General features: G+C 33.2%; 1 protein-coding gene across 1 annotated transcript in view; it reads right to left on the reverse strand.

Moving 5' to 3' along the window:
* Positions 1-26,070, reverse strand: part of TTN (titin) — a 281,101-nt gene that overhangs the window by 109,570 nt on the left and 145,461 nt on the right. Inside the window, exons 133-165 of the mRNA XM_069735553.1 lie at positions 25,945-26,019; positions 25,718-25,801; positions 25,534-25,602; positions 25,130-25,213; positions 24,791-24,871; positions 20,682-20,765; positions 20,489-20,572; positions 20,329-20,400; positions 19,916-19,990; positions 19,685-19,750; positions 19,470-19,544; positions 19,265-19,348; positions 18,880-18,954; positions 17,709-17,837; positions 17,104-17,172; positions 16,941-17,018; positions 16,732-16,827; positions 16,346-16,429; positions 16,169-16,252; positions 15,601-15,684; positions 15,411-15,491; positions 15,223-15,288; positions 15,028-15,108; positions 14,864-14,917; positions 14,714-14,779; positions 14,223-14,297; positions 14,049-14,126; positions 13,875-13,946; positions 13,115-13,186; positions 12,941-13,030; positions 440-523; positions 251-346; positions 92-157 (exon numbers count right to left, since the gene is read on the reverse strand). Coding sequence (XP_069591654.1) covers positions 92-157; positions 251-346; positions 440-523; positions 12,941-13,030; positions 13,115-13,186; positions 13,875-13,946; positions 14,049-14,126; positions 14,223-14,297; positions 14,714-14,779; positions 14,864-14,917; positions 15,028-15,108; positions 15,223-15,288; positions 15,411-15,491; positions 15,601-15,684; positions 16,169-16,252; positions 16,346-16,429; positions 16,732-16,827; positions 16,941-17,018; positions 17,104-17,172; positions 17,709-17,837; positions 18,880-18,954; positions 19,265-19,348; positions 19,470-19,544; positions 19,685-19,750; positions 19,916-19,990; positions 20,329-20,400; positions 20,489-20,572; positions 20,682-20,765; positions 24,791-24,871; positions 25,130-25,213; positions 25,534-25,602; positions 25,718-25,801; positions 25,945-26,019 — 2,613 coding nt within the window. The remainder of the gene's footprint in view (positions 1-91; positions 158-250; positions 347-439; positions 524-12,940; positions 13,031-13,114; positions 13,187-13,874; positions 13,947-14,048; positions 14,127-14,222; positions 14,298-14,713; positions 14,780-14,863; positions 14,918-15,027; positions 15,109-15,222; positions 15,289-15,410; positions 15,492-15,600; positions 15,685-16,168; positions 16,253-16,345; positions 16,430-16,731; positions 16,828-16,940; positions 17,019-17,103; positions 17,173-17,708; positions 17,838-18,879; positions 18,955-19,264; positions 19,349-19,469; positions 19,545-19,684; positions 19,751-19,915; positions 19,991-20,328; positions 20,401-20,488; positions 20,573-20,681; positions 20,766-24,790; positions 24,872-25,129; positions 25,214-25,533; positions 25,603-25,717; positions 25,802-25,944; positions 26,020-26,070) is intronic.

The raw sequence follows: 26,070 nt of genomic DNA on the forward strand, positions 1-26,070 counted from the left end.
ACAAACACAAAACTTATAGAGGTTATTTTTCCTGATCAGACATTTATAACATAGTAAGAAATTAAAAAGTAAACAAAAGACATTTATGTACCTTCCACCTGTGCAAGAATCTCTTGTTCAGATTCAACCCCTGGCTTGGTCTTTGTAACCGCTTCCACTAGTTGTAAAGATATTAGTCTTACTTCAGTGCACAGATCACGCTAACAACACATAAAGACAGCTAAATAAGCATGGCATCATGAAGATATACCTGCAGCAGGACGTGCAGCTTCTTTTTTGGGAACTGGAAGAACTTTTTTCTCTTCAATAACTTTTCTCTTACTTGTAGGTACAGTAGACACGGGTTCTTTAAAGATATTAGTCTGGCATTAATTCTTTCCATAAAGTATGCATAGTTCGTATAATACACACATATTCTTGTAGTTACAAAATAATATACCTTCTGAAGGTGACTTCACATCTTTTTTAGGAATTACAATAGGAGCTTTTTCTTTTGGAGTTACTGTCTTCGGCAATTCTACTGCTTTAAGGACAATAATTTCGAATTAGAGATTAACTATTGCTAAATTTCCTCAGTTTGCAACATAGAAAAGATAATATAACAGGTTCAAAGTGACATAGAGGTCTACGCATTAGCTTTTTTCTCTGTAAATGAAAGAGTTTTTAATGTCTTTCTTGGTTGGGTTTTTAGATGTTAGAACCCAAAAATGAACCTTGATTGGGAAGATGACACATTGATATACCTTTCTCTGTGTAAAAATCTTCTTCTATAGACTCAGGACTGCTTAGCTTGTCTTCGAATGTCAACTCACTTGGAAACACTTAAAAGATATTAGTTTTAAGTTAGAATTGGAGCAGCCAGTTTTTTTTGCATTTTGCAATTTGGCATAAGACTAAAACAATGGTTATCTTATATACCTTCTTCTTTGGACAATTTAAGTTTCTTGTTAACACTTGGCTTGTCTTCAGATGGTGATCGTTTTGTAAAATCCACAGCTTTAAAGATATTAGTTTATTTTTAATATTATTGTTAATAAATTGGTAATTGCATGTTATAGTCACAAGTCCTAATACCTTTTGTGCGGCTTTCAACATCTTTTTTAGATTGTTGCATAGTCCGTGACTCTTCTTCATGTTTAAGACTTTTTGACACTGGCATTTCTTTAAAGATATTAAGTTTGTATTAGTATATTTCTCCATGTAACTAAACCCCCCCCCCAAAAAAATAAGTAAAATAACTAAAATAGAATACCAAGATTGATATTCTACCTTCGAGATGATGCTTGAGATCTCTACTATATAAATGTTCAGCACTCTGCATCTTGTCTTCTGGAGTAAATTCTGTAAGGACCTCTCCTTCTAAAGATATTAGTTTAGTATTAGCAAAGTAAAATTCAAATAATATTTATGGACCAATGATAATGCAAAAGAATCAAAATACCTTCGACGTATGTATCATCTCTTCTTGCTGTAGCAATCACTATTTTTTCATCATGAATCTGTCTTTTTTGTGATTCTGTCACTGAAGATATTAGTTTACAATTAGTAATTTGCTTTTCAGAGTTTGTGAATAGAAATGGATGTATGGTAAATGCATCATGGTAAATGTAGAAAATGAACTTATGCCACTTCCTTGTACTAATATATTGTATTTCACCTGTTCACTATTCTCTATTTGGTTTTAAGATATGTGCTATTAATATTCTTGCTAAAATACAGAAGCAGACATATATATTTGCAAGCATATTTCATTCAGCCTTAAAAATGGTATTGAGAAGAGTGAGTAGTTGAAAGAAACGGTTTTAGATACATATTTTTTATGAAGACATTAATGGTATGTGGGATGATATTTTGATATGATTTCCGATAGTACCTGGCTTATGAAGGCCAACTTCTGTTTTGGGAACAGTACTTTCTGGCTGTTCCAGAGGGATGACTTTTTCTTGAGTCACAACTAATTTAAGTATATTAAAATACAATTATAATTTACTGTAGCATATTTTTGGTGATTGATATGACTACGTTATGAAATACTCCATTGTATTGTCATTTACCTTCCACTTTGGAAGTATCTTCTCTCTTTGTTACCGCAATTTTAGGCTTATCTTCAGTGATAGAGCTCTTTGAAATATCTAGTGAACAAGATGATAACTAAATATTGGTATTTTAATTTTAGGGGATATTTTTCATTTGTTGAATTAATAATTACTGTGTTTCATAATATATAGTACCTTCTTTTTGAAGCCTGATTTCATTTTTAGGCTTACTTGTTTGTGGCATCTCCTTGTGGCTCGATCTTTCCTTGGTCTCAACTACATTAAATATATTAAAGTATAATTATTTTACTTTAGAATATAGTTGGGTGATTTATATGGGTGCATTAAAATGGATATTGTGTTTTACCTTCCAATTTGGAAGTATCTTCTCTCTTAGTTACAGTAATATTTGGCTGGTCTTCAGTTACAGATCTCTTTGTGATATCTACTGAAGAAGATAGTAGCTAAAAATTAGCATTTAGTTTGTATAGCGAATATTTTTTAGGTGACGAATTAATGATTAAAGTAGATGGCATGTTTTATAAAAAATAGTACCTTCTTTGTGAAGGCTGCTTTCTATTTTAGGTTTAGTCATTTGTTGTATCTCCTGAGGGAATGTTGTTTCTTTGGTCTCAACTAATTTAAATATATTAAAAACAAATATCTTAATATAAACCATACCTTGGTTATTAATATGGCTACAATAGAAAAAGATTGTGTTTTACCTTCCACTTTGGAAGTATCTTCTCTTTTAGTTACATTAATGTTTGGCTTTTCGTCAGAAACAGCTCTCATTGTGATATCTATTGAACAAGATTTTAGCTAAAAATTAGAATTTCAACTTTTTATTTAATATTTTTCAGTTGATTAATTAATAGTTAATATAGACAGTTTTTTTCTAGCATATATTACCTTCTTTATGAAGGCCTATTCCCATTTTATGCTTAGTTATTTGTGGCAGCTCCTCAGGGATCAATCTTTCCTTCATCTCAACTAATTTAAATAGGTTAAAATAAAATAATTTTGCTGTAGACTATAATTTGATGATTTGTATGGTTACCATTAAAAAAGATATTGTGTTTTACCTTCCACTTTGGAAGTATCTTCTCCTTGAGATACAGTAATTTTTGGCTTGTCTTCAGTTATAGATCTCTTTGTGATATCTATTGAACAAAATGTTAGCTAAAAATTAGCATTTGATTTTTTTAGTGAATATTTTTCAGTTGATAAACTAATAGTTACTGTGGATGAAATGTTTTATAAGCTATAGTACCTTCTTTTTGAAAGCCCGTTTCTTTTTTAGGTTTAGTTGTTTGTGACATCTCCTTAGGGATCGGTCTTTCCTTGGTCTTCACTAATTTAAATATATTAAAATATAAAAACATTTTATAGCCCATACATGTGGTGATTTATATGGCTATAGTAAAACTGATATTGTTTTTCACCTTCCAATTTAGAAGTATCTTCTTCCTTAGTTAACATCAGTTTTGGCTTGTCTTCAGTGATAGAGCTCTTTGAGATTTCTATTGAACAACACAGTGGCTAAAAGTTAGTATTTGATTTTTTTAGTAAATATTTTTCAGCTGATGACCTAATGGTTACTGTGGCTAATATGTTTTATAAGATATAGTACTTTTTTATGAAGGCCATTTTCTTTTTTAAGTTTAGTCGTTTGTGGCATCTACTGAGGGATCTGTCTTTCCTTAAACTCAACTAATTTAAATAGGTTAAAATATAATTATTTTACCATAGACTATAGTTGGGTGATTTATATGGTTACAGTAAAAAAAAAACATAGTGTTTTACCTTCCACTTTGGAAGTTTCTCCTTTCTTAATTACAGTAATGTTTGGCTTGTCTTCAGTGATAGATCTCTTGGTGATATCTATTGAACAATATGTTAGCTAAAAATTAGTACTTTTTAGCAAATATTTCTCAGCTGATGAAGTAATGGTTACTGTGGATAATATGTTTATAACATAGAATACCTTCTTTATGAAGGCCATTTTCTATTTATTTTATATAGTACCTTCTCTATGAAGGTCAGTTTCTTTTTGAGGCTTAGCTGTTTGTGGCATATCCTTGGTGATCTGTCTTTCTTTGGCCTCATCTATTTTAAATAGGTTAAATATAATTATTTTACTATATTCTATGGTGGGATGATTTATATGGTTAGAGTAAAAAAATATAATGTTCTACCTTCCACTTTGGAAGTATCTTCCTTCGTTATATTAATGTTTGGCTTGTCTTCAGTGATAGATCTCTTTGTAATGTCTATTGAACAAGATATTAGCTAAAAATTAGTATTTAATTTGTTTAGTGAATATTTTTCACTTGATGAATTAATAGTTACTGTGAGGATGGTAGGTTTTATAATATATTATACCTTCTTTATGAAGGCCAGTTTGCTTTTTAGACTTAGTTGTTTGTGGCATCTCCTGAGGGATCGGTCTTCCTTTGGCTTCCACTGTTAAATATAAATATCTCTATATAGACCACACTTTTGGTGATTTAAATTAGTATAGTAAAAAAGATATTGTGTTTTACCTTCCACTTTGGAAGTATCTTCGCTCTTAGGTATAGTAATTTTTGGCTTGTCTTCAATGATCGATCTCTTTGTAATATCTACTGAACAAGATATTAGCTAAAAATTAGTACTTGATTTTCTTGTTAACATTTTTCAGTTGATGAATTAGTAGTCACTGTGGATAATGTGCTATATAACATATAATAGCTTCTTTGTGAAGCCCAGTTTCTTTTTTAGATTTAGTTGTTTGTGGAATCTCCCGAGGAATCGGTCTTTCCTTGGTTTCCACTAATTTGAGTATATTAAATACAAATATTTTACCATAGACCACATTTTTGGTGATTTATATAGTTTCAATAAAACATATGTTGTGTTTTACCTCCAACTTTGGAAAGATCTTCTTTCCTAGTTAAAGTTACTTCTGGCTTGTCTTTAGTGATAAATCGTTTTGTGATATCTATTCAACAACATAGTGGCTAAATATTAGTATTTTATTTTTCTTAGTCAATATTGTTCAGTTGATGAATTAATGGCTAATGTGGGATGGTAGGTTGAGTGGGATGGGATCAGTCTCTCCTTGGTCTCAACTAATTTAAATAGAATTATTTTAATATAGAATACAGTTGGGTGAATTATATGGTTACAGTACAAGAGATAGGTTTTTACATTCCACTTTGGAAGTATCTTCTCTCTAAGGTACAGTAATTTTTGGCTTGTCTTCAGTGAGATCTCTTTGTGATATCTATTGAACAAGATGTTAGCTAAAAATTAGTATTTCATTTTAGTCAACAGCTTTCAGTTGATGAATCAATGGTCATTATGGAAGGCACGTTTAATAATGTATAGTACAGTCTTTATGAAGGCTGGTTTCTTTTTTAGGCTTAATTGTTTGTGGCATCTCCTGAAGGATTGATCTTTTCCTAATTTACAAAGATTAAAAAGTAATAATTTTGCTACGGACTATAACTTTATGATTTATATGTGCTTTACCTTCCAATTTTGAAATATCTTCTGTCTTACTTAAAGTAATTTTTGGCTTTTCTTCAGTGATCAATTTCTTTGTAATGTCTATTTAAAACATGTTAGCTAAAATTAGTATTTGATTTTTTTATTGAATATTTTTCAGCTGATGAACTATTGGTTACTGTGGATGATGTTTTATAAGATATAGTACCTTCTTTATGAAGGACATTTTCTTTCTTTAATTTAGTTGTTTGTGGCATCTCCTGAGGGTTTGGTCTTTCTTTGGTCTCAACTAAATTAAATATAATAAAATATAAATATTTTACTATAGATGAAACTTGTGATTTTTATGGTTACAGTTAAATGGATATTGTGGTTTACCTTCAACGTTGGAAGTATCTTCTCTTTTAGTTAAAATTATTTTTGGCTTATCTTCAGTGATAGATCTCTTTGTGATATCTATTGAACAACATAGTGGCTATTAATTAGTAGATTGTTTTTCTTAGTACATATTTTTCACTTGATGAATTAGTAGTTAATGGAGATGGTATGTTTTATAATATAGTGTACCTTCTTTATGAAGGTCAGTTTCTTTTTGAAGCTTAGTTGTTTGTGGCATTCCCTCAGGGATCAGTCTTTCCTTGGTCTCAACTAATTTAAATACATTAAAATATAACTATGTTTCTACATATTCTAGTTAGGTGATTTATATGGCTAGAGTAAAAGAGATAGTATGTTTTACCTTCCACTTTGGAAGTATCTTCTCTCTTAGCTGCAGTAATTTTTGGCTTATCTTCAGTGATAGATCTCTTTGTAATATCTATTAAACAAGATGTTAACTAACAATTAGTATTTGATTTTTTTAGTGAATATTTTTCAGTTGATGAATTAATGATTACCGTGGATGGTATGCTGTATAACATACAATACCTTCTTTATGAAGGCCAGTTTCTTTTTTAGACTTAGTTGTTTGTAGCACCTCCTGAGGGATCTGTTTTTTCTTGGTTTCCACTAATTTAACCATATTAAATATGATATTTTACTATAGACTATACTCTTGGTGATTAAAATGGTTACAGTAAAATAGATGATATGATGCTTTACCTTCCACTTTGGAAGTATCTTCTCTCTTAGTTAAAGTTATTTTTGGCTTGTCTTCAGTGATCGATCTCTTTGTGACAGCTATTGAACAATAAAGTAACTATATATTGGTATTTTTTAATTGTCAAATTAATGGTTAATATTAGTATATTTTATCATATATTGTACCTTCTTTATGAAGATCAGTTTCCTTTTTAGGCTTAACAGTTTGTGGCATCTCCTCGGGGATCAGTCTTTCCTTGGTCTCAACTAATTTAAATAGGTTATAATATATATTTTTTCACTATAGACTATGATTGGGTGATTTGTATGGTTAATGTAAGCAAATATATAGTAATTACCTTCCCCTTTGGAAGTATCTCCTCTCTTAGTTACAGTAATTTTTGGCTTGTCTTCAGTAATAGATCTCTTTGTATTATCTATAGAACAAGATGTTAGCTAAAAATTAGCATTTGATTTTTTTTGTCAATATTTTTCAATTGATGAATTAATGATTACAGCGAATGGTATACTAATACCTTCTTTATGAAAGCCAGTTTCTTTTTTAGACTTATTTGCTTGTGGCATCTCCGGATGGATCAGTCTTTCCTTGGTCTCAGCTAATTGAAGTATAATAAAATCGAAATATTTTACTGTAGACCATACTTGTGATGATTTACATGGTTGCAGTAAAACAGATATGGTGTTTTACCTTCCACTTTGGAAATATCTTCTCTCTTAGTTAAAGTAATTTTTGGCTGATCTTCAGTGATAGATGTTTTTATGATATCTATTGAACAACATAGTGGCTAAAAATTAGTGTTTTGTTTCTTAGTAAATATTTTTAGTTGACAAATTAATTGTTAATATAGATGATCGGTTTTATAATATATAGCACCTTCTTTTGGAATATATGTTTCTTTTTTAGGCTCAACTAATTAAATAGGCTAAAATATTAATTTACTATAGACTATAGTTGGGTGAGATATATGGCTACAGTAAAAAAGATAGTGCTTCACCTTCCACTTTGGAAGCATCTTCTCTCTTAGTTACAGAAATGTTTGGCTTCTCTTCAGTGATAGATTTCTTTATAATATCTATTGAACAAGATGTTAGCTAAAAATTAGTATTTTTTTGTGAATATTTTTCAGTTGATGAATTAATAGTTACTGTGGATGATATGCAATATAACATATAATACCTTCTTTATGAAGCCCAGTTTCTTTTTTAGATTTAGTTGTTTTTTGCATCTCTTGAGGGATCGGTCTTTCCTTGGTCTCAACTAATTTAAGTATATGAAATACAAATATTTTACTATAGACCCCACTTTTAGTAATTCATATGGGTACAATAAAAGATTTTCTGTTTACCTCCCACTTTGGAACTATCTTCTCTCTTAGTTAAAGCTTTATTGGGCTTGTCTTCAGTGACCGATCTCTTTGTGATATCTATTGAGCAACATAGTGGCTAAATGGCAGTATTTTATTTTTCTTGGTAAATATTGTTCAGTGGATGAATGAATAGTTAATGAATATTGTAGGTTTTATAATATATAGCACCTTTATGAATATCAATTTCTTTTCTAGGCTTAGATATTTTTGGTGTCTCCTGAGGGATCAGTCTTTCTTTGGTTTCAACTAGTTTACATAGGTTAAAATATAATTATTTTAATATAGACTATGGTGGACTGATTTATATGCTTACAGTAAAAAAGATATTATTTTACCTTCCACTTTGGAAGTATCTTCTCTCAGAGGTACAGTAATTTTTGTCTTGTCTTCAGTGATAGATCGCTTTGTGATATCTATTGAACAAGAGGTTAGCTAAAAATTAGAATTTTCTTAGAGGACAACTTTCAGTTGATGAATTAATGGTTATTGCGGATGGTAGGTTTGATAATGTATAGTTATAGTACCTTCTTGATGAAGGCTGGTTTCTCTTTTAGACTTAATTGTTTGTGGCGTCTCTTGAAGGATTGGTCTTTCCTTTGTCTCAACTAATTTAGAAAGTTAAAAAAGCAATTATTTTGCTATAGAATATCATTTGATAATTTAAATGGTTACAGTAAAAAAAGATTCTGTTTTACCTTCCAATTTGGAAGTATCTTCTCTGTTAGTCAAAGTAATGTTTGGCTTGTCTTCAGTAATAGATTTCTTTGTAATGTCTATTAAGAAGATATTAGCTAAAAATTAGTGTTTGATTTTTTATTGAATATTTTTCAGTTGATGAATTAATAGTTACTGTGGATGGTATGCTATATAACATATTGTACCTTCTTTATGAAGGCCAGTTTCTTTTTTTATCTTAGTTCTTTGTCCTTTTTCCTGAGAGATTGGTCTTTCCTTGGTCTCAACTAATTTAGAAAGATTAAAAAGCAATTATTTTGCTATAGACTATAACTTGATGACTTATATGGTTACAATAAAAAGATAATGTGTTTTACCTTCCACTTTGTAAGTATCTTCTCTTTTAGGTACAGTAATTTTTGGCTTGTCTTCAGTGCTAGATCTCTTTCTAATGTCTATTAAGAAGATGTTATCTAAAAATTAGTCTTTGATTTTTTATTGAATATTTTTCAGTTGATGAATTAAAAGTAACTGTGGCTGGTATGTTATATAACATATAGCACCTTCTTTATAAAGGCCACTTTCTTTTTTAGTATTCTTTTTAGTCTTCACTAATTTAAGTATATTAAAATATAAATATTTTACTGTAGGGAATAAAAAGACGATTTGCATGGTTAAGGTGAAAAAGATATCGTGCTTTACCTTCCATTTTAGAAGTATCTTCTCCTTTAGATACAGTAATTTTTGGCTTCTCCTCAGTGATAGATCTCTTTGTGATATCTATTGAATAAGATGTTAGCTAAAAATTAGTATTTTATTTTTTTAGTGGATATTTATCTGTTGATGAATGAATGCTTACTGTGGATGGCAAGTTTTATAATATATAGTACCTTCTTTATGAAGGCCAGTTTCTTTTTTAGTCTTAGTTCTGACATCTCTTGGGGGATTGGTCTTTCTTCAGACTCAATTAATTTAAAAATATTTAAAAATATATATGTATAAATAGATTAAAATGGAATTACTTCACTATGGACTATAATTTCATGATTTAAATGACTACAGTAAAAAAATATTGTGTTTTACCTTGCATTTTGAATTTATCTTCTCTCTCAGTTACAGTAATTTGTGGCTTGTCTTCAGAGATAGATCTCTTTGAGATATCTATTGAACAATATGTTAGCTAAAAATTAGCATTTGTTTTCTTATTGAATATTTTTCAGCTTACAAATGAATAGTTACTGTGGATGTTATGCTTTATAGCATACAATACCTTCTTTAGGAAGGCTTGCTTCATTTTTAGGTTTACTTGTTTGTGGCTTCTGCCCAGAGATCGGTCTTTCCTTGGTCTTAACTAATTTAAGTATATCAGAATATAAATATTTTACTATAGACTATAATTTGATATTATATGGTTACAGTAAAAGAGATATTGTCTTTTACCTTCAATTTTGGAAGTATCTTCTCTCTTAGTTATAGCAATTTTAGGCTTTTCTTCAGTAATAGACCCTGTGATATCTATAGAACAAGATGTTAGCTAAAACTTAGTTAAGAATTTTTCTTAGTGCATATTTTTCAGTGGGTAAACTAATGGTTACTGTGGATGGTAGGTTTTATAATATAGAGTACCTTCTTTATGAAGGCTGGTTTCTTTTTTAGGCTTAATCGTTTGTGGCATCTCCTGAGGGATCAATCTTTCCTTGGTCTCAACTAATTTTAAATAGATTAAAATGTGATTATTTTATCATAGACTATAATTTTATGATTTATATGGTGACTGGAAAAAAGATATTTTACCTTCCACTCCAGAAGTATCTCCTTTCTTAGTTACAGTAATTTTTGCCTTGTGTTCATAGATATGTTTCTTTGTGACATCTATTAAATAAGATATCAGCTTAAAAATGGAATGAGTAATATTTTTGTGGTTTGTGACTTAATATTTGTTTTAAAGGGTATATGGTATGACATAAATTACTTTCCTTACGAAGGCTGGTTTTAAGTTTAATTGTTTCCGGCATTTCCTGAGAACTCAGTCTCTCCTGAGTCTCAACTAATTTAAACAAATTAAAATATAATTATCTTAATTTGAAATATAGATTGTTGATATTCTTACAATATGAAATTGAATGTTTTTCTACCTTCCAGTTTGGAAGTATCCTCTCTTTTAGTAATTTTTGGTTTGTCTTCAGTGAAAGGTCTTTTTGTGACATCTGTTAAATAAGATTCTAGTTAAAAATTATTAATATGGTTGGTTATTGAAAATGCTACCATTTATGATGAAATGGTCTAAGCATGAGGTAGTCATTTTTATGAAGCCAAACTTTCTGATGAAAAAGACTTTAATTATGGCAAAATATATATTTTATAAATTATAATGGCTTCTACCTTACTCCCTTAAATATATGGCTAGTATAAAAGGAAAAATGTGCTAACTAAATACCTTCTTTGCTGGAAGCATCTTTATTCTCAGTTACAGGAGGTTTCAAAACTTCTTTAGAATTTACTCTTTTTGGGACATCTAGTAAATTTATTATTTTTGCAAGTATATATTTATAATGTTAGTAATGTTGATTTAAAAAAACAATAATTGGATAGAAAGAGTATTGAAAACATTTAGATATACCTTCTACTTCAGAGGCAATATCTTGATTAGATACACCAATTGGTAGTTTCCTGTCGGGTATCAGGAATTTATGAACATCTAGAAATTTCATATTATAAGAGTAATTAGTGCATTATGGACTGATGAGTATGATTGCTGACTTGTAACCACTGTAATATGATTATTTTTAAATGAATCATAGATTTCAATCATTAACTAAATTACAAATGTATTAGTATTTATTTTTTTAAATTAAAAAATAAAAGTAATTTTTCAATATAAAGTATGTTTTTTCTTAATATTTTCTTATAAGGTCTACATTTAGAAAGGTGCCATTTAGATTTAGCAAGTTATGCTGAAACTGTAAAAAAAAAACAATGGGTGTGTTGTAAAAATGAAAAGTAGAGAAAATGCTTCCTAGTCTAAAGGTACCGTCACACTAACCGACGCTGCAGCGATACCGACAACGATGTCGATCGCTGCAGCGTCGCTGGAGAGCTGTCACACAGACAGCTCTCCAGTGACCAACGATGCCGGTAACCAGGGTAAACATCGGGTTACTAAGCGCAGGGCCGCGCTTAGTAACCCGATGTTTACCCTGGTTACCATCGTAAAAGTAAAAAAACAAACACTACATACTTACCTACCGCTGTCTGTCCCCGGCGCTCTGCTTCTGCACTGACTGTGAGCACAGCGGCCGGAAAGCAGAGCGGTGAAGACATCGCTGAATCGGCGTCACACACGCCGATTCAGCGATGTCTGCAGGGAGTCCAGCGATGAAAGAAAGTGCTGGACTTTCTGCAGCGACCAACGACATCACAGCAGGATCCTGATCGCTGCTGCGTGTCAAACTGAACGATATCGCTAGCCAGGACGCTGCAACATCACGGATCGCTAGCGATATCGTTCGGTGTGATGGTACCTTAAGCCATCAGATTACAGTTTAGGCTAGAAACATAAATCAATCATTTAATGGCTTGCTGTATGCAATCCTGAATATTTTAAATTCCAAGATCACTGTTAGTTTATGCTGACATATATTTTTAAATTGAAATGTTAGCATTCGATATTTTTTCTAGAATGAATGTGATATAATAGTTACTGTAAAGCTTTGCTAATTAATAATTGAATAAATAAGTATATACCTTCGTCATTAGAGGTCAATCCTTTTTTGAAAATATCAGTTTGAGGTGTCTTTCCAAGGGTCATCTTTTCTGCGTCCCTTTCTATTTTAAATATAGCTTTATGTCACAAAATATAAATGATCTTCACAGAATTAGTATTAGTAGATCTATGGTTATGTACCTTCCATGCGAGAAGAAATTTCTCTTCTAGAAATTTGTGTTTTCTCCTTGGCTGTTGGTTTCTTTGGTAGCTCTTCTAATCATGAAGATATTAGTTTAATATTAGTTCTTGGGAGAGACCTAGCAGCTGAGAATGCTTAATAAAAGAGTTGTGCCAAATTAAACTGACAGTGTACCTTCTATAGTAGGTGCACTTTCATGTTTAGGAACCTTAATCCGCACTTTTTCTTCTGGAGCTGTTCTTCTTCTTGGATCTTCCAGTTCTTTAAAGATATTAGTAGCTAGTTTAGTAAAATAGTGTGTGGGTACAATATACATAACATCTAGTATGTATACCTCTAGAATAAAATGTATGTTGCTGTTTACCTTCCTTAGGGAAAGCTTTCCTTTGTTCGGTAATTGCAAGGCGTTCCTCTTCTATTAGAAATGCTTTTGGCTCATCTGGTTCTTGAAAATCTATATATATTTACTTTATTAGATTATGTTTGAATATCTACTTATTGTAAATTAAATCTATGTTATGATTTACAGTAGACATACCGTCTGTGTAAATATATCCTTTTTCAGGGACATAGACTGGAATCTCTCCTTCTTTCTCTGATCTCTTGGGTTCTTTGCAAAACAATAATTTATGTTTTGTTTCTTTAAAATTCTCAAAATAAATCTTTATCTGCAAATGTTTGTTTTAATATGCAAAAATATGCTTATTGACAAAGGCTTGTAAGACAAGTCTTCGCATTTATGGCCAAATATCTAAGTTTAGTACTAATATATATATATATATATATATATATATATATATATATATATATATATATATATATATATATATATCAATGAAACGGTTTTTATTTCTATGCTTATAAGCTAATATACCTTTTTCAGATTGGACTAGGTTTCTCATAATATGCTATCATATTAATGACATGCTTTTCAGGAGCATCTACTTTAATATATATATATATATATATATATATACACATATATAGTTCCTAATATAGGGTTACGCTATATAACAGGAGCGTTAAAAGTTCACAGACTACTTTTTGAGATAAGTGTGAGTTACCCTAACAACAATAGCTTTTTTACTAGAATTTATATATATTAAGGAACACCTCTTTATAAGCTAATATACCTTTAAGCCTTGATTTTTCCTCCTTTCTAGAAGTTGTGATATCTTTTTCTTGGGCCAACTTCACAGGCATCTCAGGAACTTTAAAGATATTAGTAATTGACCAATTATTGCAACGCTCTCTCAGCCATACAAAGAACTAGACATGGTGGTGTTCATATGATCTACCTTTGATCTGACGAACTAAATCTTTTTTGGACACAATCCCTGTAGGTTTTTCTTCTGTCTTTTTTGAATCCTCTGTTATTAAACAGATAGTAGTACCTTTTTAGTGATTTATTACTAATTAAAAGTAACTACTTAATATCACATTTATTATTCCTACTGTAGTTGTGATTATACCTTTAAGCGTCGACTTGGTTTCTTTTTTAGCCTTTAGCAATTTTTCTTCTGGGGTCAATTTCCTAGAAGCCTCAGTATCTTTAAAGAGATTAGTAATTACTTAGCATCAGTTCTGAATCTTACAAAGACAAAACATTCTACTGTCTACGAGATGAACAAAACAAAAAACTCTACCTTCTACATGATGAACTACTCCTTTGATGACAACTTTGGTACTTTTTTCTTCTGTCTTCGTTGACAGATCTGGCACTTAAAAGATATTAGTATAGTTTTAGCTAAAGTGGTGTAATTTAACAACTAATTTTTAACCGTCTTTCAAGGCTTATGCATATTTATTTGTTTTACACACTTTCTGCACCCTGTCTGACAATAAGCTTCATTGCACTAAAAAGAAACCTTGCTAAGTGGAAAAGATTGGGCTAAATGTGCACAAAAATATTGGAAACATTTCTGTCGAGAAGTAAGCCAACTAATATGCGGTGTATACTTAGACTAGATGCTGCAAATTTTTCAAACAGCATGGATTACTATGATAAATATGACTGATTTTAAGACCGTCTAGTCTAAGTTTGTACTGTCAAAGAATTAGACAGTATTAATAAAGTATATGCTTTGCTGTGATCAGTAACTTATTTAGCTTAATTTGCATATTGTGGTATATGTACCTTCAGAGGACATTGTTTTTGGCGGTGCTACAATGTATACTTTTTCTTCATCTTTCTTTAATAATTCTGTCATTAAATAAAATAATAATATTTTAGAGTTTATATAAAAATATAGGCAGGCTAAAACCAAGTTTCATGATTAAAGTATACCTTCAACGGGAGTGATTGGCTTTCTTTGGGGGTCTGTAACCTCCATTTTCTCTCCTAAAGTAATTTTTAAAGGTATTGAAATTTATCACTAGGTAAAAGTTGGAAAGCAACTTATATAAAGGCTTTCATAGATAAAAAGTTAGCTCCAAATTAATGGTATATACCTTGTGAAAGAGGAGTAACTTTTTGAGGATATGAATAAGGCAACTTCTCCTCTTGAAGATGTTCTTGGATAATCTCAGGTACTTTAAAGATATTAGTAAGGCTTTAGAAAGAACGGTGCACAACAAAACTTCATATACCTTCATTATATAAATACTTATTAATAAATTTCTGGCTATGATTAAGGTTTAATATACCTTGTTCAGCAGAAGGAACATCTTTTTTAGGAGAAATGAGATGCATTTTTTCTCTTTGAGCCGGTTCTTGAGGAACAAAGATATTAGTAAGACATTAAGAAGGGAACACAGATAAATCCCAGAAGACAACCCACATTCAATGACAGACATATCCATAAAAGGTAAATTATGCCCATTGCACTGTGTACCTCTTGTAGGAGGAATAGCTTCTTTTTTTGAAGGTTTATGAAGAACTTTTTGCTGCGGAACCTCTTGAGGAATCTCAGGTACTTTAAAGATATTAGTATGACTTAGTATGAAAGGGTAGACCTAACCGCATAAATAACTCACATATAGAACATAAAACAGAGATATAACACAAATCCACATATAGTATACCTTTCTTAGGTGGAACACGCTTCTTATCCACAGTAGGTGGAAGAATCCTAATTTCTTCAGTAACTGGTATCAAGTCTTCAGTCACTTCAAAGATATTAGTTGATCTTAAGTTTTTGAACCATCACATGATCACACATAAAGACACACAGGTCGACTACATCATACAGGATGCTACTTAAAGGGACACTGTCACCTGAATTTGGAGGGAACAATCTTCAGCCATGGAGGCGGGGTTTTGGGGTTTTTGATTCACCCTTTCCTTACCTGCTGGCTGCATGCTGGCTGCAATATTGGATTGAAGTTCATTCTCTGTCCTCCGTAGTACATGCCTGCACAAGACAATCTTGCCTTGCGCAGGCGTGTACTATGGAGGACAGAGAATGAACTTCAATCCAATATTGCAGCCAGCATGCAGCCAGCGGATAAGGAAAGGGTGAATCAAACACCCGAAAACCCCGCCTCCATGGCTGAAGATTGTTCCCTCCAAATCCAGGTGACAGTGTCCCTTTAATGTGACAAAAAAATAGGACAAAAGTTGTAGTGTGAGTGATCTACGTCCAGTTTCTACCTTCAACAGTGGTAGTTACTTCTTCCTCTTTATGGATAAAGACTGACATTTTTTCTTCCAAGATTTCTTCTGGAAATTCAGCCACTTTAAAGAAATGTGGATAATATATGTTCATGTATTTGTTCATTTGCTTCTATAGTTTAATATATAAGTATATCTTATTTTTCACTGTTATACCTTTAAATGGTGGGGCAATATCTTTTATGGGTGCAGGTGTTGGCTCTTCCTGTTTTGGAACTATTTTCTTTGGCACTTCGGGGGCTTTAAAAAAGAAATGAAGTATTGCGGATTTATTAACCTTTCGCTTATATGAGTCTGTAGTGTAGGCTTAATAATTACCAACAAATATTTTATTCTACAGACAAATGGGAAAAAAATATTTAGTATATTTTAAAGGGGATCTGTCAGTAGATTTCACAATAAAAACTCCATGTGTAATAGATATTTTAATCCTGATAAGGCTGCTGCAATTTATTTGAAAATCCAGTAACAGATCTCTTTTAAGAGGCACACTTAGTGGCTCTTACACCATTTCAGTAAAGAGTCGTGAATGCAATCAATACCTTTAGAAGGTGGAGGGGGGGCAGTTGGGATGTCTTTCTTAGAGATAGGAGTAGATAGTTTCTGCTCCATCCTATCTTTTGAGGGAGCCTCTGGTGCTTTAAAGTAAATATACAAATTTTAGTAACCTCATCATAACCGGAAAAGATTATTGGCCCCGACCAAAAATATGACTACAACACTATATTTGTATAGTACATATATATTGTACCTTTGACCTGTGGTACTTCTTTTCTAAAGGGCTTAAGGGACATTTTATCCTGTTTCTCCTCTTGTTCTGGTGTAGGCACTTAAAGATATTAGTAAGAGTTTATTTTTTTGACAAATTAGACAAATAACAATATAGAATAGGAGTCAAGTGTAAATGTGTGTACCTTCGGTAGGCTTTGGTTTCTTATGTATTATTTTAACTTTTTCATCAGGAACTGCCATCTTCAGTGGTTCTGGCAGCAAAAATATTCAGCATTTTACTAAAAGTATTTATACTTCAACCACATCAATCAATATTTGCTTGGGGATAATAGTTTACGTTAAGCAATAGGGAGCATGAGTTGAATAATGTTCTCTACTCATAGGGCACTGTTTTTTTGTTTTTTTAAAAAGAGGTTGCTACATCCTACAATCTTACATTTTCCTTTTACAGGAAAACAAACCAAGTAGAAATTTTAATGAGCTAAAGACCTCATCAGATTTTGCTATACTGCTGACAAATTAAGCAAAATATAACAATGTCTATATTTTTTTAATATCATCAGGTCTGTAGCCCATGATATTTATCTCTGTATCAAACAGCTAGGTCAAAGAAAGGTTGAACTGAATGGACATATATGAAGTATCTATGTGTTGTAAAAATGTTACACAGAGTGGTCACATCAATATCCTATAATATTTTAAAGATAGTTAACAAGACAAAACAAACATATATATGTGTTTGAAGATGTTAGTGACCTTAAATATGAAGATGACTTTTGAGGAATACCTTTAACTTTAGCGGTAACTGTCTTTTTAGGTAATTCAATAAGCTCTTCTGCCTCTTGTGAAGCAGTCTTTTTAGGTAATTCAGTAATCTCTTCTGCCTCTGGTGAAGCAGTCTTCCAAATATCAGGCACTTCAAAGATAATATTATCACTTACTAAACTCCATAATCCTGTTTTTCAAGCCCAATTAATATTTAAAAGAACCTAAAAGAATTATGGTTTGCGCGAATACCAAACACTGAGATATATGAATACCGTATTTTATATACGTTAAGGGAAACATGGCAGAAACTTTTAACCCCCCCAAACTTTTAACGGAATTTTGTAGCCCGGTAAAAGATAAGCAAGTTAATCCTTAAAATAATGCTCATCAGCGAGAAATAGTATTTTGAAGTTCAATCTGAAAATGCATTAAGGCACGACAATGCACTTACAGCGCTTTATACTCTGCTGTATTCCTGCATTAGCAGCACCTGCCCCAGGCTGATTGACAAGTAGTTTGCTCTGGTTGCCTGACCTGTCAATCAGATCATCCGGAGGTAGGGGTGCTGCTAGTTTGGGAATTTCTTGCTGCTGAAGTAGGACTTTGAAGTCATAAAGGAGTTAATTGACTAACCTTTTAAAGAGCTACATAATCATAATAATTGTTTTGGGGTGAGGGGGTGTTTAAAGTTCCTGACATTTTCCCTTTAAAATTTAAATGCACTTTCAGAAAAATTGTGACATGATAGAAGATTTTTGATCGGTGGGATCCATGTGATAAAATCTTCAGCAATCATAAAATCAAAAGAAGCTGAAGGTTAGGCACAGAACTGATCTCCTCTGAGACTGAGGGCAGACTCATTGATTGTCTACTGTAAAAAAAAATTCGACTTAATTCTTAGACATGTCAAAAGTTTTCTAATAGTACAGTTACACCGTAAAACACATTACAGATTATTCATATGTAAGTTATTATTTAATCTGGACTTTGGTTTGCCTGTGCATTCAGGTTTATGTTAATGTGCATCCAACATTACTGTACTACACCATTTGTAAGGATTCAAAGTTTTGTAAATATTAATAATCAGCCAATGTTTTTCTTTTGGTTATTACATCCCAGATTAAATATAAAAAATAAATCCACGTATAGAGAGATACGGAATGAATTGAAGTCGTTAACATTGTATATACCTTTGGCAGATGGTGCTTCTGGAATGACCTTTGTTACTTTTTCTTCAGGAACAATTTTCCTAGGTGCTTCAGGAACTTTAAAGAATATTATATTTATTTTAAGAACAATAAAACAGAACATAAAGAAGTACAGCAAGAAGAACAAACTACAAGAGTACCAACAAAGGACAAAAAGGAACATGACTACAAGATTTCATGAAGAAGAAGAAATAGAAAACCACATGTTAATTTGATATAAACACAATTTAAGACATGATGTATTTTAAGACATGAGACATGTTTTAAGACGTGACATATTTTAAGAGCTGACATATTTTAAGACATGACATATTTTTACGCAACATAAGAGATTATATAAATGCAGTTTTAAGAGAAGAATGTATACCTTTAACTGGACGAGCCTCCTCTTTTTTAGCTGTGGGCTCGGGTGCCTTCTCTTCTGGTATAAAACGCTTTGTTGGCTCAGGCACTTTAAAAATGTTTGATATGTTAAGATTTGGGGGGAATAGCCACATATGCAACGGACATATATACACAACAATCAACATAGAAATGTGCAAAGAACTCAGATTCTATCTTTAGAGGTATACCTTTGGCAGGTGTAACCTCTTCTTTTTTAGGAGTAGGAGCGGGCACTTTCTCTGCAGGCTTCCTTAGTTCAGGCACTTTAAAAGCAATGATTTGTTTGAGCTATTGGATCCTCAACTATGTAAGTACTAATAACTATTATTGAATATATATATATTTTTTTAACATGCATAGGCAGATAAAGCTATTAAAAATACAGCTTCCATGTGAAATATACCTTTAAGAGGTGGAGCCTCCACAGGAGCTTTTGGCTCGGGTTCCTCTTCTCTACGCTTTCCTATCACTTTGAAATACAGGTTTTATTTATGTATTTCTTTAAGATTTATTACATGTACATAACACACATTACATGACTCACATGACACTTTTTGTATAAGTTAAGAATGATAGACAAAACAAACAATACATGTAACATATATGTGGATTAAGTCACCAAGAAGAAAAGTACCTTTAGCTGGTGGAGCTTCCTGTTTAGCGGCTGGAGTTTGTATTTTCTCCTGTGCTTTTTTGGCCACTTCAGGTACTTAAAAACATCACATTCATTCATAAGAATGGCTTCAAAAGCCTTACTGCAGTCACAAATTACACAAAAAACACCAACAAAGACTGTATACCATAAGAAAACACAGAAATGTATAACAGACTACTTAATATCATAAAAGAAGACAGATTAACTTGCATTTTTTTCCCCGTAATGACAAGACTTTTCTAATGGCCACGGTAAAGTGGATATGATAAAACAAATGATGGTAGACAATGACAAACACATAAACTATGATATGAATGTAAGGTAAAATAAAAGTAAGGTTTTAAAGGGAATGATGTAAGTAAGACAATCTAATCCAATTAAAGATTTACTACCTTTGGGAGCAGGCACATCTTTTTTAGGAACTATTTTTTCCTCAGGAACAACTTTCTTGGGAATTTCTGGCACTTTAAGGATAGGATTGGAAATGTAGGAATATGTAAAAACAGCAAAATGCTTTATCAAAGTATTGGCTGAGGTAGGTAAGGAATGTACCTTTAGGAGCTGGAACCTCATCCTTCTTAGGCACAGCTACAGGAATCTTTTCCTCTGGGGCTACTCGCTTATGCACTTCTGGTGCTTAAAAAATACAGTATGATGGTTGTTTTAGGGAGACCCTACTCTGGTAAGAAGCAATGTAAACACAACACACAATTGCAGTAAAATGTATATAATTGTGCTGATGTACCTGCACTGGGAGGAGCGGCTTCCTTCTTTGCAGCAGGAGTTGGCACTTTCTCTCCAGGTGGAGCTACCTTTGGTTTCTCAGGCACTTAAAAGATACAGTATTTTTCATTGGTTTCTGCATTTTACAGCTTTCAAGAAAGAATGTATATGCATGTATATATGACAAACAGGCACATTAGACAAAAGCTAAAGAATAAGACAAAAATACAAAACATCTAATGAAAGAAAAACACTTCGTCCATGGATAAAGCAAAATCTAAAGTTTGAAGCCTGTGTTTATGACACAGATATAAAACGGTTGATGTGTTTTTTTTGCATGCTCTGTGCTTTACAGTCAGAACTCAAAAATAGTCCATGTCCTTGCAAAAACATAGGCATCACTGCTAATAGGTGACATGTCAGAATCTCCATCTATATTTTGAAGAGAAACAAGTCAACTGGCTTATGGCACCAAGTTCTCAACCTAAATCTTTTAGGAAATATATGAGACAATTAGTGATGAGCAAGTGTACTCATTGCTCGGGTTTTCCTGAGCACGCTCGGGTGACCTCCGAATATTTATGACTGCTCGAAGATTAAAGGTACCGTCACACTAAGCGACGCTGCAGCGATACCGACAACGATCCGGATCGCTGCAGCGTCGCTGTTTGGTCGCTGGAGAGCTGTCACACAGACAGCTCTCCAGCGACCATCGATCCCGAGGTCCCCGGGTAACCAGGGTAAACATCGGGTTACTAAGCGCAGGGCCGCGCTTAGTAACCCGATGTTTACCCTGGTTACCATCGTTAAAGTAAAAAAAACAACCACTACATACTTACCTACCGCTGTCTGTCCTCCGGCGCTGTGCTTCTCTGCACTCCTCCTGCACTGACTGTGAGCACAGCGGCCGGAAAGCAGAGCGGTGACGTCACCGCTGTGCTTTCCGGCTGCCCGGCGCTCACAGCCAGAGCAGAGAAGCAGAGCGGGGACAGACAGCGGTAGGTAAGTATGTAGTGGTTGTTTTTTTTACTTTAACGATGGTAACCAGGGTAAACATCGGGTTACTAAGCGCGGCCCTGGTTTACCCTGGTTACAGTTTACCCTGGTTACCAGCGAAGACATCGCTGAATCGGCATCACACACGCCGATTCAGCGATGTCAGCGGGAGAGCCAGCGACGAAATAAAGTCCTGGCCTTTCTACCCCGACCAGCGATATCACAGCAGGGGCCTGATCGCTGCTGCCTGTCACACTGGACGATATCGCTAGCCAGGACGCTGCAACGTCACGGATCGCTAGCGATATCGTCCAGTGTTACGGGGCCTTTAGTTTTCATCCCGGCAGCTGAATGATTTACAGCTACTAGCCAGGCTGAGTACATGTGGGGTTTGCCTGGTTGCTATTGAATCCCCACATGTACTCAGCCTGGCTAGTAACTGTAAATCATTCAGCTACCGCGATGAAAACTAAATCTCCGAGTAATCATAAATACTCGGAGGTCACCCAAGAGTGCTCAGGAACACCAGAGCAACGAGTACATTCGCTCATCACTAGAGACAATCTCATCTCTTCCACCTTTGAACACATTATACTGTTTGCATGAAATTAAAGGGGTTGTCCAGGATTCACAGGTTTCTGAGCCAGGACTGGAGGGTTCGTATGCATACTCCTGGCCAAGACCCATCTAGTGGGCGTGTCCTTGCAACTGGACGGCTGGTCACTGTATGGAGTGTGGCCGTGCCAACTATACGGACCCTGGCAGGGAGTATGTTTATACCCATATGTACCCGTCGGTCCCGATTCAGCAACCGACAAATCCCTGTAGCGCACTGTATGTGTACGGGGGGGATTCATAAGTCTGCAGTCACACAGAGTGACTGCAGACCTATCAATTTAGACTTGACAACCCCTTTAAGCTACTTGTGAAGCATTGTATTCAGTTTGGATTTTAACACTGAATTAAATATAAATTGTCACAATCACGTGTGTTTACTTTGACATATAGTTTCTAAGCATAGAGAGCAGACCAGAACATTGGCATACCACCGTGCCATGATGAGCCTGATCATTAAAGGTTGGCCACTTTAGTTTAAGAAATTTGGTCCGAATAAGAAATCCTAGTGTTCACTGTCTCACAAGTTCAGATATGGACCATAGGACCAGATACCACATAAAGGTGAAAAGGTCCTGGAGCTCAACTACATGCAACCACATCATTCCATAACTTCCAAGGAAGGTTAAAAAAGAAGTAGTGGCACTCATCAAGTAAAACAAATCTTTTCTATCACACCAAAAATAGTAGAGTATGCAAAACCATATGCAGGATAATGGCCATTTTGCATCACTTGATGTTGCTTGTGGCTCATGCATTGGAGCACTTGCTAATAGCAGTGATTAAGATTTATGTTCATTGGTGAGGGTAACTACTTTTTCATTTCCTTGGATTGGCTAATTCTCTTAATAAATGTGTTGGGGAATGTTTTGTTGTACTCACCAATGAATTAGCAATGTATTAGAGGTTATCCTCCTGCACTTGTCATTTCAGCTTCCATACAGTGCTCAGATCTCCTGTGCAGAAAATGGCTGCTGATGGGAGCGCATGTGACCATTCCAGGACATCAGTATTCTTTCATTGAAAATCACCTCACTTTCAATAAGAGAGCGGATTGTCAATTGGAGGAGGCTGATAGACAGGCTTGGCCACATGCTCCTGCGTCAGCAATTATGTTATAGACACGAGAGCTGTTCAATCTGTGGGGAGGAGGAGTGCAGGAGGGGAACCTGTAATACTTATATATTAGGAATTGCCGCTAAATCATGTCCCCAACTTATTTGTTGAAATAAGATAAAGTGGTCAAACGCTTTAAACCATTTTCTGTTGGTACAGGGTGGTGAAGTCCCCATACACATTAGATGATCATCCAGTGCTGCCAAAATTGGTGAGTTCAGCCAACTTTATTATCTATTATGGATGTATCAACTATCCCACTGTATTATAGCAAACTGATATATACGAATTGTGAGTCTGCTGACAGTTTCCACTAACACAAAATCTGTCAGTGCAGCTCTCAATTATAATGCAGGACCTAACTTAGAATCAAAGTAACATTTACAAAGTCACCAAAGGTTTTTCATAAAGAATAAATTCAAATATGAACTTTAAAATATTATTTAAACTTCTACATGTCAATTGTGCCTTTGTGAAGGAATGCTGTAATTGAAGGGAATCTGTCAGAAGGTTTTTACTATGTAATCTGAAGACAGCAGGCTGAAAAGGCTGAAACACAGAATTCAGAGATTAGTAACTTGTCAAAGTTCATGCTGTCATTTACTAACTGCGAAAGATTTATCAGGAGTTTAACTTAACTGGACTAGTCCGATGGACTTTGTAGACAGAGAGCCTGGCGTGGGCAGGATTAGCTTGCTGAGCTTTGCTTCATTTAAAATCTAAAAGCTCTGATTGTGTCAGAATGGCTGCACCCAGTAGACTAAGTGATGCAATGTTGGATTCGGCTTCTCTTTACATACATTTTGCTGCTCTCAGATGAGGTAGCAAATACCTGCTGACGGATTCCCTTTAATGCGTTGACTGACTACTTATTGAGTACCTTATGCTACACTATAATTGTTAGCGTTTACAATTTATAAATATATTGCATTTAAATAAAAAATAAATTGCACATTAAAAAAGAAAAAAAAATAATAATCCACAATGGACCAGTACGTTAAATAACTATTGCAAAACTGTATTGCATTAATGAAATATTGTATAGTGCAAATAAATTACAAAATGGCTAAATTCTATATTTTTGGAATGTGATTTATATTTTAGCACCTTCCTGTATTAAATATTTAAAATATATTTATATATGTCTAGCTTATAAATGGATATCTGACACGCTGCCCATGCACCAAGAAGGAAAAATCTTTTATATTTAGCATATACATATGCTATTGTTTAGAACTAGTTAAATTGGTACTTGAAATAAACTCACCCTGAACATATTGCAATTTTGTACTGTTAAGCACTTTGTGCTGACTACTTTCAATAAATGTAACGTCAAATTAATTTTTATAATTAAAATAAATTGCTCCGCATAAAGTATACTGTATAATCAACATTTTAAACTACCTTTTGCAGGTGGCACTTTTACTTTTGGAGCTTCCTCTTCTACCCTTTCTTCAGGAACGGGCTTCTTAATGTCCTTAGAAACTTTAAAAATATTGCAATTTTTAGCCGCTAAAGATGTTAAAAGATAAAATTACTGGACAAACAACATGTAATATTGATTCCTGCATAAAAGAAAAAGTTTAGTTAGCTATGAAGATGAAGGTGCCGAAACACCTTAAGAATTTTTCACATGATGACAATAATTACAACAAAAAACAAAGAACAAGGAACAAGACAATGATGAAGATAGCATTTAAATGGAGAGAGATGATTTTCTGATAATATGAAGAGCTAATATACCTTCAACATGCACCATTTCTTCTTTGTTAGACACAGTAATAGCTGTTTTTACTTTTGGAATGGGCTTCTTGGGCTCTTCTGGCACTTTAAAGAGATTAGTTGACTTAAGATATTTCAAGAGTATAAGAAAGACATAAAACATACAACAACAACAAAAAAAACTCAAAGTCGAAACTACACTGAATGTGCCTGAATAGATAGCCTGCCTAGTTGTTCAATATAATCTAACATATATAACGTATAAACTATGTAAATGCTAGTAATATATTTAGAACAATATATTACAAAGCTATAAACTATAAAATATATTTTTACTATTATAGTTAATTATTATTATGTAGCTTAATTTATCTTCAATGGTACATGTTTGGATGTAAAATAAACCTGTAACAAGACGAATATACCTTTAGCTGGTGGGACTTTTTTGGGAACAGCGATGGGCACTTTTTCAACCGATGCAACTAATTCTGGTTCTATTTATTAAAACAATATACTCTATGAAGCACCTGATAATGTACACACAAACATAAAGAAACAAACACAAATGGCACATACAAACAACACAAAGAATTTGCAACCATAAAATACCTTTTTGAACAGAAACCCTTTCTCTCTTAGTAACAATAGTTGTGACCTTTTCAGCTGAAGCAACTTTTTTAGATATTTCCGGTTCTTTAAAAAGATGACGTAAAGATTCAGTAAGTCAGAAGAATAAAATATCAACACATTCAACAAACAATAAAAAAGACATACAAAGACAAAAACACAGACAAAATTCACAAAAAGTATACTCATTTCACAGCTGACTGCTGTACCTTTTGCTTGTGGAACATCTTTTTTAGTTAAGGTTACTTTCTTTTCTATCACAACAGCAGCAGGTTTTCGTGGTGCTTTAAAACAGCAACAAAGATGTAAATATGTATAACATTGAAAAAAAGTAT

The sequence above is a fragment of the Ranitomeya imitator genome, chromosome 7 (genome assembly GCF_032444005.1).
Source record: "Ranitomeya imitator isolate aRanImi1 chromosome 7, aRanImi1.pri, whole genome shotgun sequence".
NCBI classification, from domain to species: domain Eukaryota; kingdom Metazoa; phylum Chordata; class Amphibia; order Anura; family Dendrobatidae; genus Ranitomeya; species Ranitomeya imitator.